The sequence below is a fragment of the Heliangelus exortis genome, chromosome 22, assembly GCF_036169615.1.
Source record: "Heliangelus exortis chromosome 22, bHelExo1.hap1, whole genome shotgun sequence".
Classification (NCBI taxonomy): domain Eukaryota; kingdom Metazoa; phylum Chordata; class Aves; order Apodiformes; family Trochilidae; genus Heliangelus; species Heliangelus exortis.
In genome coordinates, this window is record NC_092443.1 from 8,707,217 (window position 1) to 8,720,725 (window position 13,509).

Below are 13,509 nucleotides of genomic sequence, written 5' to 3' on the forward strand. Positions count from 1 at the left end.
AACAGGTTTTGTCCTTCCACAGCAATGCAGGCACTGAAAGCATCCCGAGGCAGATGTTTCTGTGACCTCTGACCCCCGACTAATTCAAGAGTTTTGCTGTTTTCCTTTCTGTGCTAAGCTGCCATCTGCCACGGCCGGCACAGATGACACCCAGCGCTCCCACAGCCCACCCCAGCACGGCTACTGCATGGCAGCACGGGGGCTTTGTTGAAATCCAGGATGGTTCAGCTCTGCACAAACACGATCCCAGGGCTGGGGGATGTTTCCGAGGGGTTAGGTGTGGGGGGGATGCCCTGGATGCAGGGGGCTCAGCCTGAACTGGCCCAGAGCTGAGAACTGTCACGCTCACAGCACCCACCACTCCCCTGCCTGCTCCCAGGGCATCCCCCCTCGAGGGCTGGGAATGTGTCAGGCCTGGAGGTAAAACTCACTGGGGTTTAAAACGCACAAAATAAACCAACAAGTGAAATGAAGTCCAGGTGCAAGCTGGAGCACGGCCACGGGACACACGGGGACTGTCCCCCACTGCCATCCCATGGAGGGGGACAGGTCCAGGGGACAGCCCCACACTGCAGGAGGGGATGGGGTCTGGCAGGGAGCCCCATCCCTGCTGCTGGCCCCACGTCCAGGCTGCCTCTTATCTGCACTGCTATCACATAACCTCTTCCTCACCCTCATCTGCTGGAAGCATAAAGGGCAGTGGTTGTTTTCCCCAAGGTACGAGCACCGTGGGAAAGCTGAGGAGGGCAGGCTCGGGTCTGCACTCAAGCCCCATTTTGGGGGCACTTGAGATTAACATGGCCAGGAGAGTCTCTGGTGCTGGAGAATCCAGGCACTGGGCCCCTACCCCAACCCCCACCCTAAGGCCAGGATGGGCTGGGTGGGATGCTGCTCCGTGGTATCGGGGCTCCAGAGCAGCATCCCACACAAGCCACCCTCCCTGCAGCCCAGAGTCCCTGCCAGAGCCACCCCAGCACAGAAGTGGTTCAGAAACCATGACTGTGACCTTGAATGGTCCAGCAGGTCCCCACCAAGGCACTGTCACACCCAGAGAGCACTCTGCACCAGCCAATGGACCAGCCCTCTGCACCAGCCAGCACAGTCCTGACCCCATGGGGCAAAGCAAATGGCCAGACCTGAGCAGGCACTGGGATTTCATGGGTTTGCTGGCAACAGCTGAGGGAGGAGAAGTAACCAGCAGCAGTCTCCCTGAGCTGCAGGCAGGACCACAGCCACTGCATGCAGAGCAGTGACATGACCCCATCCCAGAGTCCCCACAACTCCCAGGGTAACCATCACCCCCTGAGCTTAGGGAGAGGAACCACAAGTGCCTGACAAGCCCAGCAGCTGCAGACCCTGGGTGTTGAGCTCCCTTTCCATCAGGCACCCACGCACAAGAGTCACTTTTCCAGTTGTGCCAGTGGCTTCCTGCCTGGCACAGCCTGGAAAGAACACCTCAGCTTGCTCCTGAAGTTACACCCTTTCCCTTAAGACACGTCTGTTTGGTGCCAGCCCGAAGGACCCTCAGCTCACCCAGCTCCAGTGTGACTGGAGAAAGGCCTGGTGCTATGGGATCTCTCCATCTCACCGAGAGAAGAAATCTGCTTCTTACTCCATCTTCCCACTCCATCCTATTCCATCAGCTCCCCTTGAGCCCCTCCCTGCACAGAGCACCATCAGGAACCACAGCTACATACAACTCTTTACAGGATGGCTTCCCAGCAGGACCAGCTCACCTTGGAAAACTCCTGCTGAGCCCAGGAGCACACTCCAGAGCCACTGCAAGGCAGAAAATTGGTCCTGCTGGGAAAACAGAGCTCACCACCCCTGCCTTTGGGTCCCATCTCCTGCTCAGCTCCTGTCCAGGCTTCAGCTCAACTCCTGCTCAGGGTGGCAGAAGAAAGATGGGGAACAACTTTGGGATGTTGCCCTGAGCTCCTGGGATATGTGGGGACATGGATGCTCCCTTCTGCCCTAGCAGCCAGAGTGCTGCTCAAGCCCCCTCCCAGCCTCACCACACCTCACCTGCAGCTTCTCTCTGTGGTTTTTGGCACACGTGTCTGCTAAGAAACCAAAAATTTTGCCACAGCTCCCAGCAGAGCCCAGGCAGAGCTGCCTGAAGCCCCCTTGCCCGTGTGGGGCACCCTGACCCTGTGATGCACCCCAAAGTTCTCCTGGCGCCAGCACAGCCCCACGAACACCACAAACAACATGGCTCCCAGCACCAAAAACCAGCACCAGACCAAACTGGTAGTTTTTTTTATGAAATCCCATCCCGGCCCTGCTTTATTAAACATTCCGGGACACCAGCCTGGGAAAAAACACAGAGTTTCACACAGGGAGGGTGGTTGGCAAGGCAGCAGGTTACTTCGAGTGACATCAGGTTAATAAAGCAAGAGCAGATCTCCAGTCTTGTTTAATTAAAAAAAAGAAAAGTGCAATCCAAAGTCTTTGATGTGTTTTTTTTGGTTTTTTTTTGTTCCATTTCATTTTTTGACCTAGCCCAAGCCATCTAATTGAGATTTTAAGACCCAGACTTTAATCTAGAGAGAAACTAAAGGAATTCCCAAAGCTGGATATGCTCATGGACAGGAGTGGGGGAAAAACAGGTTAGAGCCCTGTTCCTCCTACCAGCATGAAGGGGAGGGAGGGGGGGGAAAAATACCAAAACAAAAGGTTTTGTTTCTTAAGTAGACATTAGTCAGGACAGTTTGGGAATCAAAGTTCCCATTGTAATGAAAAACAATATAATCCCATTACTAAGCAAAGTGGCCAGGCTATTCTGGCTACCTGGGAAGGAGCTGCCTTTCAATGGAGCTTCATTCACAATAAACATGAAAGATGTCGAAGGAAGAGACCAAGACAAAACTCCCCTCGTTCCCACCCTCAACAATGGCTGCTATGAAATTCCCTCCTCCCTCCCCCCCCAGTTGATGTTTTTTCATATCCTCTGCTGGTGTGAATCTCACAGCCCCATTGTTTGTGGGCGCCGACGTCCCCGTGCTCAGCTCCCCTCTCCCCACTCATCCCACTCTCTGCTGCTTCTTGGAGGAGCCCGTTTCTGGAGCAGCCACGAAGGATGTGCTTCCAGAGGAGGATTCCCAGGGAATATTCACAACCTGGGCTGAGCCTGACAAATGGTCCCACCGCCCACCCTACAGGACAGGAGGGAGCTCCTGGGGCAGGTCCCCAAACAAGTGGCCCCTCTGGGGGACTGCAGTGCTCGGCAGATCCCACTGAGTTACCTGGCTGCTCTTCTCCTCCCTGGTGCTGCCCACTTGCAACTGCTCCCTGGTTTGATTTTTTTTTCATTTGTAAGCTTTTTCCCTTAAAAAACGTTTTACTCTTTAAGCCAGCAGAAGAAAAAGCCAGAATTTGGGGGAGACGAAGAACTTCCACCTCCCCAGGCCACCCGCCAGCCCAGCACTGCTGGTGCCTGTGGCCACCCTGCCTCCCCCATCCCTTCTGGGGTAAATCCTCATTTTCACCCTCCCTGGACACAGCCCTGCTGCCTGCACAGGGTCAGTTTCTGCTGAGTTGCTCCCAGGAGCTCTGGCACACACACAGTGCCCCTGTCACCATCTCACTAAGCTGTGATGAGCTCTTCTTTTGGGTTTTTTTTTTCTGTTGGTTTTTCTTTCTCCCCCTCAGCCCAAGTTTTGGCTAAACACTGCACTGCCCCAGAGCCAAATATGGGAAACTCCCACCCAGGTCACGCGTGACCCCACCATCCCACTCTTCTAATCCTGCACATAAAACCTCAGATTAGGATCTGAGCAGCCACCAGGAGTTTAAACAAGCTATATTTAGCTCTGATATTTATAAACAGGAGAAGAGGGGAGTTCTGCAGAGCACACGGGTGCCCCCGCGGCACAAACCCTTCCAAAAACCAGAACAATTCCTGCTGGGGCTCTTTTGGTGAGTGGGCAGCTCCCAGACAGGGATGGATCCAAATCCCTGCAGCCTCACAGCCATGAAAACTGCCGCTTTCTCTTTCCCAAGCAAAGCTCCCAAAACCAGTTATCAGCAACAAAAACCTCGCCACCCCCTTGGAAACCGCAGCCCGAGCACCTCCGAGCAGCCGGCTATCTGCTCCCGGGATCTGTATCCTGGGATTTCTGCTGCTCCCGAGTTTAACCAAGGAAACGGCAGGGGAGGGTAGGAGGGAGAGAGGGAAGACTCTGCCTCCGACACCTTTTGCCGGCAGAAATCCCTGTGTCAACATGACGCCCTCGCCGAGAGAGCGGACACAATGGTGGCGGCTCTGCCCTCCGGCCGCAGCCCGCATTCCTGCCCCCCTCCCCTGGAAACCCCCCTTTTGTGGGGAGCAGCAGGCCCTGTGAAAGGGCCGTCTGTCGCCCTGCCTTTTGACTTGGAGGTCTGTGTCTAACATTTTAATAGGGGCCGGGGAGAGCATCCCCCTCCTCCTCCTCCTCCTCCTCCTGGGCCGTTTCCCCCCCGGGGTCACTCTCCCAGCCCGCCCTGAAGCCGCCGTGAGGGGCTCCGGCTGCCGACGGGCGCGAAGGTGGGAGGCAGCCAGGCTGCAAATCTCGCTGTCGACAGCCACATTCCTCCACCTGCCCCGAGAGAAGCCATTCCATGGCTTAAAGGGCCGTGAGTGCCTTCAGGAGGATCTTTTTGACCTGATCACCCCGCGCAAGGATGCGCTGGTGGGGAAGGGAATGTTGGGGACGTTCTCTCCTCCATGGCTGCTCAGGGGGAGCAGATAAAAATTAACCCATAAAAATGGGTTAAAATAAACTCATGCACACCCAGATACACTCAGCCCCCAAGCTGTGATGCTGGTGGGGAGCATAAGTCCTCTGGGGACCCATCACCCCCTGATGATGGCTCTCTCAACACTGGGACATGGGACAGAGCAGCTGACAAAGAAGATTTTCCTTTGGTCACCACTCCTGGGGACAGCTACGGAGGACAGAGGTTGCTCCCCTCAATGACAGTCACGCTGGAACCACATAAACAGTGTCACATCCCTCCAGGAGCCATGGAGGAGGATGAGGAGGAACCAGCAGGCAACTGCTCAGCCCTGCAGCCCCAGCAGCAGCTGGGACTGATCCTGCCACAGCTCCTTTGTGCCAAGCAAAGCCCAGCACCACCACTCTCAGCTCCTCTGGCTTTACATCCCCTGGCCCAAGAGTGCTCCTCCAGCACCCAGCCCACCACCACATGGCCACCTGCCTGCAGGGTGCCCCTTCTATTAAATAAGGGCAAAGTTATGGCATCATTAAAACTTAATAAATTCATTTCCCATATAAATACCATTAAATTCAGATTTTGGGGAAGGGAATTAGGGAGAAAACTTGTTAAAAGAAAATTACTTCTGCGCAAATAAATTTTTGCGACTTGACTGAGCGTGAAAGTTTCCCATTAAAATGCAGCCCTGCTCCCCTCTCTGGAAATGTGCGAGAGCCTAATAACCAGGGCCTAAACATTAACTGTTTAACTGACTTTTCCAATATTAACTCCAGACTGCAGAGGGGGAAGGGGAGGACACGATGGGTGAAAGCTGCAAGCAGACATCAGTGGTGCCAGGGCAGCAGACCCGGAGCGTGCAGCACTCGCATCTCCCCAGCATCATGTTCCCAACAGCCCTTTGCAGACACAAACGTGGGACAGCACGGGCTGTGAGCAGAACACAAACCCTGCTGTGCATCACTTGGGATGGATGATCACAGCAGGTTCCTTCCAGCTGGAAAGACTCTGGTCTGTTCCAGGGCAGGGCTCCCCATATGGGCCAGCCAAACGTTTCCTCCACGTCCCCAACCTCTCACGTTGGTTTTAGTCGTGGTCCTGATCCTGCACCTCTTGCACCAAGCACTGCACTTCCCAACAGGCACCTCCATCACCTAATTCAGCTCCACCAGGGAAACTGAGGTACCAAACAGACCTCACAGGATGCAAAAGGAAACACTGACATCATCCCACACTGCAGACCCCAGCCCATGGGTCACTCACCAACACAAGGAGGTGTCAGGAGGGGACCCAACCCACTGGACAGGGGCTAAAGCTGTAGATGGGGTCACCACAACAGGTCCCAGCAATGCCATGCACCGAGGAAGGCAGAGTCCAGAGAAAGGCTCACAAGTCTGAACGAGCACCATCACACCTTGGCCCCATGGCCAGCTGGAAACAAGGCTGAGCTGCCCTACCAGAAAGACTCAGATGTCAAAGTAAAGACTGGGGTGTCCCCACATGGGCATTTGGGGCTCACCAAGCAGGCAGATGGGAGATGCCATGGTCTGGTGTCACCAATACCTAGCAAGGCTCTGCAAAAAATTCCCAACATCTCATGCAATTGATGTGCAAAGAGCTGTGCCAAGGGCAGGCGGTGAGATGAAAAGACCTTTCAGAAAACATCTGGAGTCATCCCAAACCTTCATCCCTCTGTCCTGATGGTCTCTCTGACCCTGGTCTCAAAGTGAAGAGCTGTAGGTCAGCCTGAGACCAACCTGGGGAGTGGGGAGTGAGTGGGAAGCCCAAGTGCTCCATGGTGCTGCCTCATCCTGGGTGGCAGCAGGAGCTGACTGGACACCAAGCCAGGCACCTGGAGTGAAGCAGATGGACCCCAACCACCTTTTTGCCCCCCTGGGATGAAGCCAGGACTCAACTGAGACCCCACTGCAGCTCTGCTTTCCAAGGGGGGGTTAAATTGTATCCCAGTGGCTCTCCCACTCCACAGCTCCAAATCCATGGTCTAAAAACCTTCACCTGGAGTTTGGTGACTTGTTAACCATGGAGAAATCCCCATCCAGATCCAGACCTTACCAGCTCTCTGTAACAGCACCCCGAGGCTACTCCCTCGTTAAACACACTGATTCTCTATAAATTTCACATTCCACTCATGTACACACACTGTTACCACTCAGGACACCTACCAACACGAGCAAAACAAGGGTCAGCACACCTCCAGGCCTGGAAAGAGCAGGTTAATTTCCAAACAATGTTATTTTAAAACTTGCTAACTGCCTGCTGATTATGTTATCCAAGCCCTTAATTGGCGAGCAGCTTGGTCTCAGTGTCTCCCTCATGCTACATACAACAAGCAGCCCTGGAGGTGAGAGCAGGCTGTGCCGTTTCAGCTGGAAGAAGTGGACATATTGTGGCTTCCAGCAGCAAGCCAGGTCCTTGAGATGGAAGATATTTTGGTGGAACACAATGTACCAGAAGGTGTCCATGGAGCAGAGCCCTGTGCACTGCAGCACACGTTTTACAGCTGCAAGTACCTGGCAGGGAACCCCCTCTCTGACCTCAGGTATTGATGGCCACTGGAAAAACCTCATTCCCTCTGCACCCTCGGGAGCCTCTGAGCAAATTCATCTCAGCAGGCATGACCCCATCTCTCCTGCTTGTCTCCATGCAGGAGGAACTGCTGAGGGACCTACTGAGACACCTCCTCTTGAACATGACCCATGCTGGCCCTGTCCAAACACAGTGCAAGCCTCTGGCCATCACAACCATCTCAGCCATGAGAAGAATCACACAAAAAGCCTCAACCCAAGCGATAAAATCCCCAGGCAAGTTACCAGGAGTCAGTGGGACCACCTGAGCCAACTGATAAACATCAGGATGCCTTGCAGAGAGGGGAGGTGTAAACAGAGATTCTCCTGGAAAAGAGCTAAAAAAACCTGCTGCTGGCCTAGTGACCTCCCCAGCTGGGCTGCTCAGCTCAGTTTCTCTGCCAGTGGAATCTGCAACAGGTGACGCTTTTGTATTTTTAATCTCCCCTCTTACCCATTTCCACCTTGTTCTTTCCGAGAATGAGCTCAGACTCGACAGAGCCATCAAGAGTTCTCAACATGGCTGAATCACCGCTCCTCTACTTCTTTAAGAGCTTCCTCTGGTTGATTGTTCAACACTCCACCCTCTTCCTCCCCAGCACAGAGACTTCATTTTTTCTTTGTTATTATTTCATGGAAATAGCGTTGGGTTAAAACACATGAGAAAAACCAAACCAGAAGGAAACTTCCGCCCTTTACAATGAGATAACAATGACTGAGCAGTTGAATAACTTGAAGGGCCCAGAGAGCTGGAGACCTCAGATCACTCCTCTCTCTTCCTGGTTGTCTCCTGAAAGACTTTTGAGCTAAAATAATCATCTCTTGCCACTATGGCCCCCACTCTAAATGTTTCTTCCAAGCTTTCTGGCCCGCTGCCCATGGAAGCTGGTGGTGGCAACAGGCACCAGCTCAGGAGCCATTGCCCTGGCTGAACTACAGCACCATGCTGATTCATAAACAGAGGAAGTACTTTAGCAAACCGACTTTTCCCCCTTTTCAGTGCAAGCCCAGTGATTAATTTAACTTATTCTTTCCCTTTGCCATCTCTTTGGCTTCTCTGGGCAAGTGTATGACAGACACAGCTCCTCTGACTTTAACGGTGAAAGGCTGGTGGGGCAGGGCTGGAAACTCAGCCCTCTCTCATGCCATCTGCTTTTAACTAAGCAGAGAGCAAGGGAGGTCCTGGGAATAAATGTCACATGGCACAGCAATCTAAACTTGGCATTTGCAGCCATGCCAGTCAAAACTGCAGTTATCCAGCACTCTAATTAGGAGCTATCACTAGAAGTCAGAACCATCTTTTGAAAAAAACAAAACAAAACAACTTATTTTGTCTGGGAAAATTGCCTTTTCTGGAAAGCCACAGCTCCCCAGCACCGTGAAACCACACATCAAACACCAAGTCCTCCACAGACCTTTGGCAAGTGCCACGGGTGGGACAGAGAGAGCCCACACCTTCAACTTCAGGTCCATGCAAGACACACAAACCCCTGCTACTGCTCTTCCAGACCTGGCAAAATGGGTCTTGCCCATGCCAAGATGGAAAGCAGCTCCAAAGGAGGTTTAATTAGTCCGGTTCTGTCGTGAGCCCTCCAAATAATCAAATGTTCAGTCCTTTCCATGCAATTAAAGCCCTGCACGCCTGGCAAAGGGACAAGCAAGATAAGGCACCTGGGGCTTGACAAACTCTCACTGTAAAATAATCAAAGAGAGAAAGCTCCTCATCTGTGGCTGGCGATTCCCTTTCCATACCAGGGCTGATAACTGGGGTTTGAGGTTATCAGACTCATCTCCACATAACCCAACAAACCCTCTTCACACCGGCCAGGACACTTGTCCACTGGAGTAGTGTCTCCCTCGTCCACTATTTATTTCACTCCACTTTTCTAATTGGATTTGTGGGGGCAGCACAATGGGGGCTTTATGGCCAAACTTTGTTAAGTGCCAGGCTGAGCGGGGATGTGGCCAGCAGCCAAAATGGTGCATTTCACGCAGGCGCCAAAGGGCAGTGCCAAGCTTTGCTGTGTCTGGTATCTGCGCTCTTGGCTCTGCTTTGTTTAAGAAGTTTGGAAGCAAAACTCCTCATAAAGAGAGATTCAAACAAGTGGGGGGGAAAAAAAAACAACCCAACAAAACAACGTGATTTTGCGAGTTGCTATCAGATACCTTGGAAAGTTGTACCTTCTCCAGTCTGGCAGTACCTCTACTATCTGCCCCCATCACCCATGGAGTGTTCCCTGCACGGGGCAAGTGTTTTCACACACTGAGAGCACACACCTTGGTTTCCTGCAAAAAATAACTCACACGCACTTGTGAAGCCATCCCAGTGTCTGCAGCCAAGAGAGAGGAGGTCATTCACTGCCAGCAACGAAAAAGTTCTTTAAAGTTAACTTTTTCTCTTAATAGAACCCTACTCCGAGCCTATTTTGGAGGCTTGTCCTCCAAATAGAGCTCACACACATCAGGTCTAATTAGATTCCATCACCATCTGCACATGAAATGTAAATCAGGAGTTGCAGAGACTTAAGAAAAAAAAGGGAAGAATGACCACAAGGAAAAGGAGGGGTGTAAGGTTGGGGAGGGGGTGGAGGGTTGGGCATTCTGGGAAGCCATACATGATTAGTCACACAGCATTAATCTGCCTCCCTTAACAATAGCTGCCGAATTTCGACCGAATCCCAGCTGTCGTTCTTTGAATGAAAGAAAACAAGATTTAGAGCGTCAAGCGTTGGTAAGGGCTTCTGTGCAAAAAAAAAGTGGCGTGCATTCATTAGTGGCTCACAAAGGGACCCGGCCTTTGTCCATTAAATTGCTCATGTGCCTGATTGATTTGCTGATTTATTTGCACCAAAAGGGTTGGGGGGCTCAGCTTGGAGAAGGGGGCGGGAGGTGCCCAGCTACTGGGCAGAGTAACGGCACCCAGGAGGATTTGCAAAAAAGCAACAGACATTGTCAAGGGAAACTGCCACTCAACAGGTTGGGCTTGGAAATGCCTTCAGGTCCCTCCGCCGAGGACTTCCTATTTGGGAATCTGGGGTGGGTGGGAACGTCTCCCCGCCCGCTCTCAGCTCAGGCCATGTTCAACAGGCAGAGGGGAAATCTGGCCGGAAAACAGAGCCTTGCCCATTCACATTTCTTTTATGGAATAGTTTTAAAAAGGGAGCTGGAGTCTTATTCATTTCTCTTGGTTATTGTTCCCTGGGAGCCTGGAGTGAATCGGCCATCGCTGCGGTGGGTCGGTTGGTCCTTCAAAGAGTCCCAACGCTTTACATATCCGTTTCCCCACAATCAGCTTGGAGAAAGCTCCTGCCCGGGTGCCAGGTCCTGCCAGGAATGCCGGGTTGGACTGAAGCTTGGCATCAGCAGGACCGGGGGGGGGAAGGGGGAGGTGGCCCTGCTCCCCCGGACAATGCCCCACAGACCCATGGACATCAGCGGGGCAGCTCCAGCAGCCAGAGCCACCCCATGACAACTCCCTTGAATGTTTCGTGGAGATGTGGAGATGGACTGGACACTGCAGCACCAACTGCCAGGCTGCAAGGGACTGAAAGACAACGCTTCAGGGATAGGAGGGAGTAGCTGGAAGACAGACAGACAGACAGCCTCCCTCCCTGCCCCACGGTCCAAGGAGCACCGCAGGCTGGCCCTACCTCCTGCTCCATCAGCAGGGCAGTCTGCATAGGTTAACACCAGCAAAACATGGCCCTTTGCCCATGTTTTTCCACCCAGCTAGGAACAAAGCACAATCCTGCCAAACTCGCGGCGACTCCTACACAAGCAGGTTATTCTTGCCACTCAAGGAAAGAAAACGCATCTTGCCCTATTAAATCCAGAGGCTTCAAAGGAAAGTCAACATGCATGTCAATACTTTGGTCGGGGGAGATGAAAATCCTCTGGCTCCTCCATACTTACTGGCACGCTTCCGTCCCGTTGAGAAAAGTTTCACACTTGCCCCCGTTGAGGCAGGATTCAGCAAGCTGCGTGCACCGTAAACCTGCAGACAGAAGAAGAGTGTGAGCCACGGCGCAGGTCCCTGGGGGTGGGCTGCATCCCCTGTTGTCACCAGGACTGGGGACAGGCTCGCCAAAAACCCTGGAGTGCCCTGGGTCTGCGCAGCCTGGGGAGGAGGGGGCTGCAGCACCCACCCGCAGGGTGATGGAGGCGGGCAGGGACCGCGTGGCCCCAGTGCAGGGAGGTTCACCTAAAAATAAACTCGGGGTGGGCTCAAGAGTAGGCTCTGCCTTCTCCTCCAGCAGGAGGACCGACAGAGAGAAACCCCAGATCAGGCCCTTGAGTGACAAATGCCATTTGGGAAAAACCACCCGCCCGAGGGCCCATCAGTTACCACGAACCCGGTAACGAAATGAGTCGCCCGTCGCAACTCGCTATGAGTAAAGGTTTCATTGTCTGGCCCTCAGAACCAAATTCTGCACAGTTACCACAGCAACTCGCTCAAAGTACCAGAATCGCTTCCGATTTCCACCCCGGCTCGCTCTTCCCCTCCTCTAAACTGCTCAACTTTTCACGCTAACCGGTTCTGCCACACGCGTGTGCAGCCAGAGCAGATCCACACTGAGCGACTCCAGTTTCGCACCAAACTTCTCCCCCAGTACCCCGGGGACACCCCGCTGCCCACGGGGCTCTGTCCCCAGCCCCACATGTCCCACGGGGGATGGAGTGGGGTGCTGGAAACTACTCTGGGCAAAACTTTCTGCAAACTTTGCCTTCGAGCAACAGGCACGGCTCTCAGCCCGGTGCACAGCGGGGTGATACCCAAAATCCTTTCAGGTCACCCCTGTCGGGAAGAGGCTGCTTGCTCATGTTGGGGGAGAGCGTATCGCAGCCCCCCGTGGCAAGCAGCTCCCCGCCCCGCACCTCCGGCCACTTTTCGGGCTTTTTTCCCCGGTCCCGACCAGCCGCCCCCGACGGTCGCCCAGCGCTTTGCAGCGAAGCACCCGGACCCGCCCCGGGGTTGGGGGGGCCCGGAGGTGGGGGTTGGAGGGGGGACCCGACTGACTTTCAAGAAACAGGAAACCGAGAAAAATTTGCAAAACGGTTAAAAGCACTCGCGGAACAACAGGCAGGAGCGCGGCAGCCCTGCACTCCCCTCCGCCGTCCCGAACGTGTCCCGAGCTCTGCCTCCCCCGGCCCCCCGCCGCGTTCTGCTCCGGCCACCCGCGGTACCGGGCTCCGGTTCCCCCGACGGCAGGCAGCGCGACTCCCGGCGGTACCAACCTCCGGTTCCCCCGACGGCAACCAGCGCACTTCTCCGCGGCACACCTCGATACCGCGCTCCGGTTCCCGGCGCTCCCCCCCTCCCCACAACCTCCTCAGGGGCACCGAGCCCCAGCCCCCCCTCCCCGCAGCTCTGGCCTCCCCGGCTCCCGGCTGTAGCGAGTCCCGCTCCTCTGCCCGGTTCCGGTTCCCCCGGAGGCGCCGAGAGCTCCAGTTCCCCCCGCAGGAGCGGAGCCCGGCTCCCAAGCATCCCGCCGCACGGAGAACCGGTTCCCACGGGGACCCCGCGGCCCGGAACCCCCCGACTGCCCCGCGCCGCAGTGCCTGCCGTGCCCCGCCGGGCCCGGGGCAGCAACCGCGCCCGTCCCCGCTTTCGGTAAACTTCCTGGGGGTGCTGGGGGCGGCCGTCCCGTGGCGGCCCTCACCTCGCGTCAGGGCGGGCAGCAGGAGCACCAAGAGGCCGGGGGCCACGAGTCGCTCCATCCCGCTCTGCTCCCGCCGCTCACAGCCGCATAGATCCGCGGGGCCTCGGCCCAGCCGGTGCCGGTAGCCCCAGAGACACCGAGACCCAACGCCGAGCGCAGCAACTCCGAGCGCCGGCGCCTCCCGCGGCTGCTCAGCCCCGGCGGGCCGGGCCGGGCCGGGGGGGCGGGCGGGGAGGGGGGGGGGCGGGACGGCGTGGGGCGGGACGGCACGGGATGGGACGGGACGGGACGCTCCTCCCTACCCAGCCCGGGGGCCGCCGATGGGAACCCCCTTCCCGCCACAGAGGGTCCCTGCCTGGGACGGGAGTGGGGCTGCAGCCCCCACCGGCAGCCCCAGTACAGCCGGCGGACACCCCCAGTGCAGCCCCCTCCCCATGTAGCCACCGGGCACCCCCAGAAAAGCTTCCTTCCCCTTGCAGCCCACCCATGCAGCCCCCAGGCACTCCTCTTGCATGCCCCCCCCCCCCCCCCCCGCAGTTCTCGCAACCCCC

General features: G+C 55.5%; 1 protein-coding gene across 2 annotated transcripts in view; it reads right to left on the minus strand.

Moving 5' to 3' along the window:
* The window catches only part of NOTCH1 (notch receptor 1), a 43,654-nt gene extending 30,492 nt beyond the window's left edge, over positions 1 to 13,162 (minus strand). For both annotated transcript variants that reach the window (XM_071765700.1, XM_071765699.1), the window contains exons 1-2: positions 12,959 to 13,162; positions 11,211 to 11,292 (exon numbers count right to left, since the gene is read on the minus strand). In XM_071765700.1, the coding sequence (XP_071621801.1) occupies positions 11,211 to 11,292; positions 12,959 to 13,016 (140 nt within the window). In that variant the 5' untranslated portion in view covers positions 13,017 to 13,162. The remainder of the gene's footprint in view (positions 1 to 11,210; positions 11,293 to 12,958) is intronic.
* Positions 13,163 to 13,509: the final 347 nt, after the last annotated feature.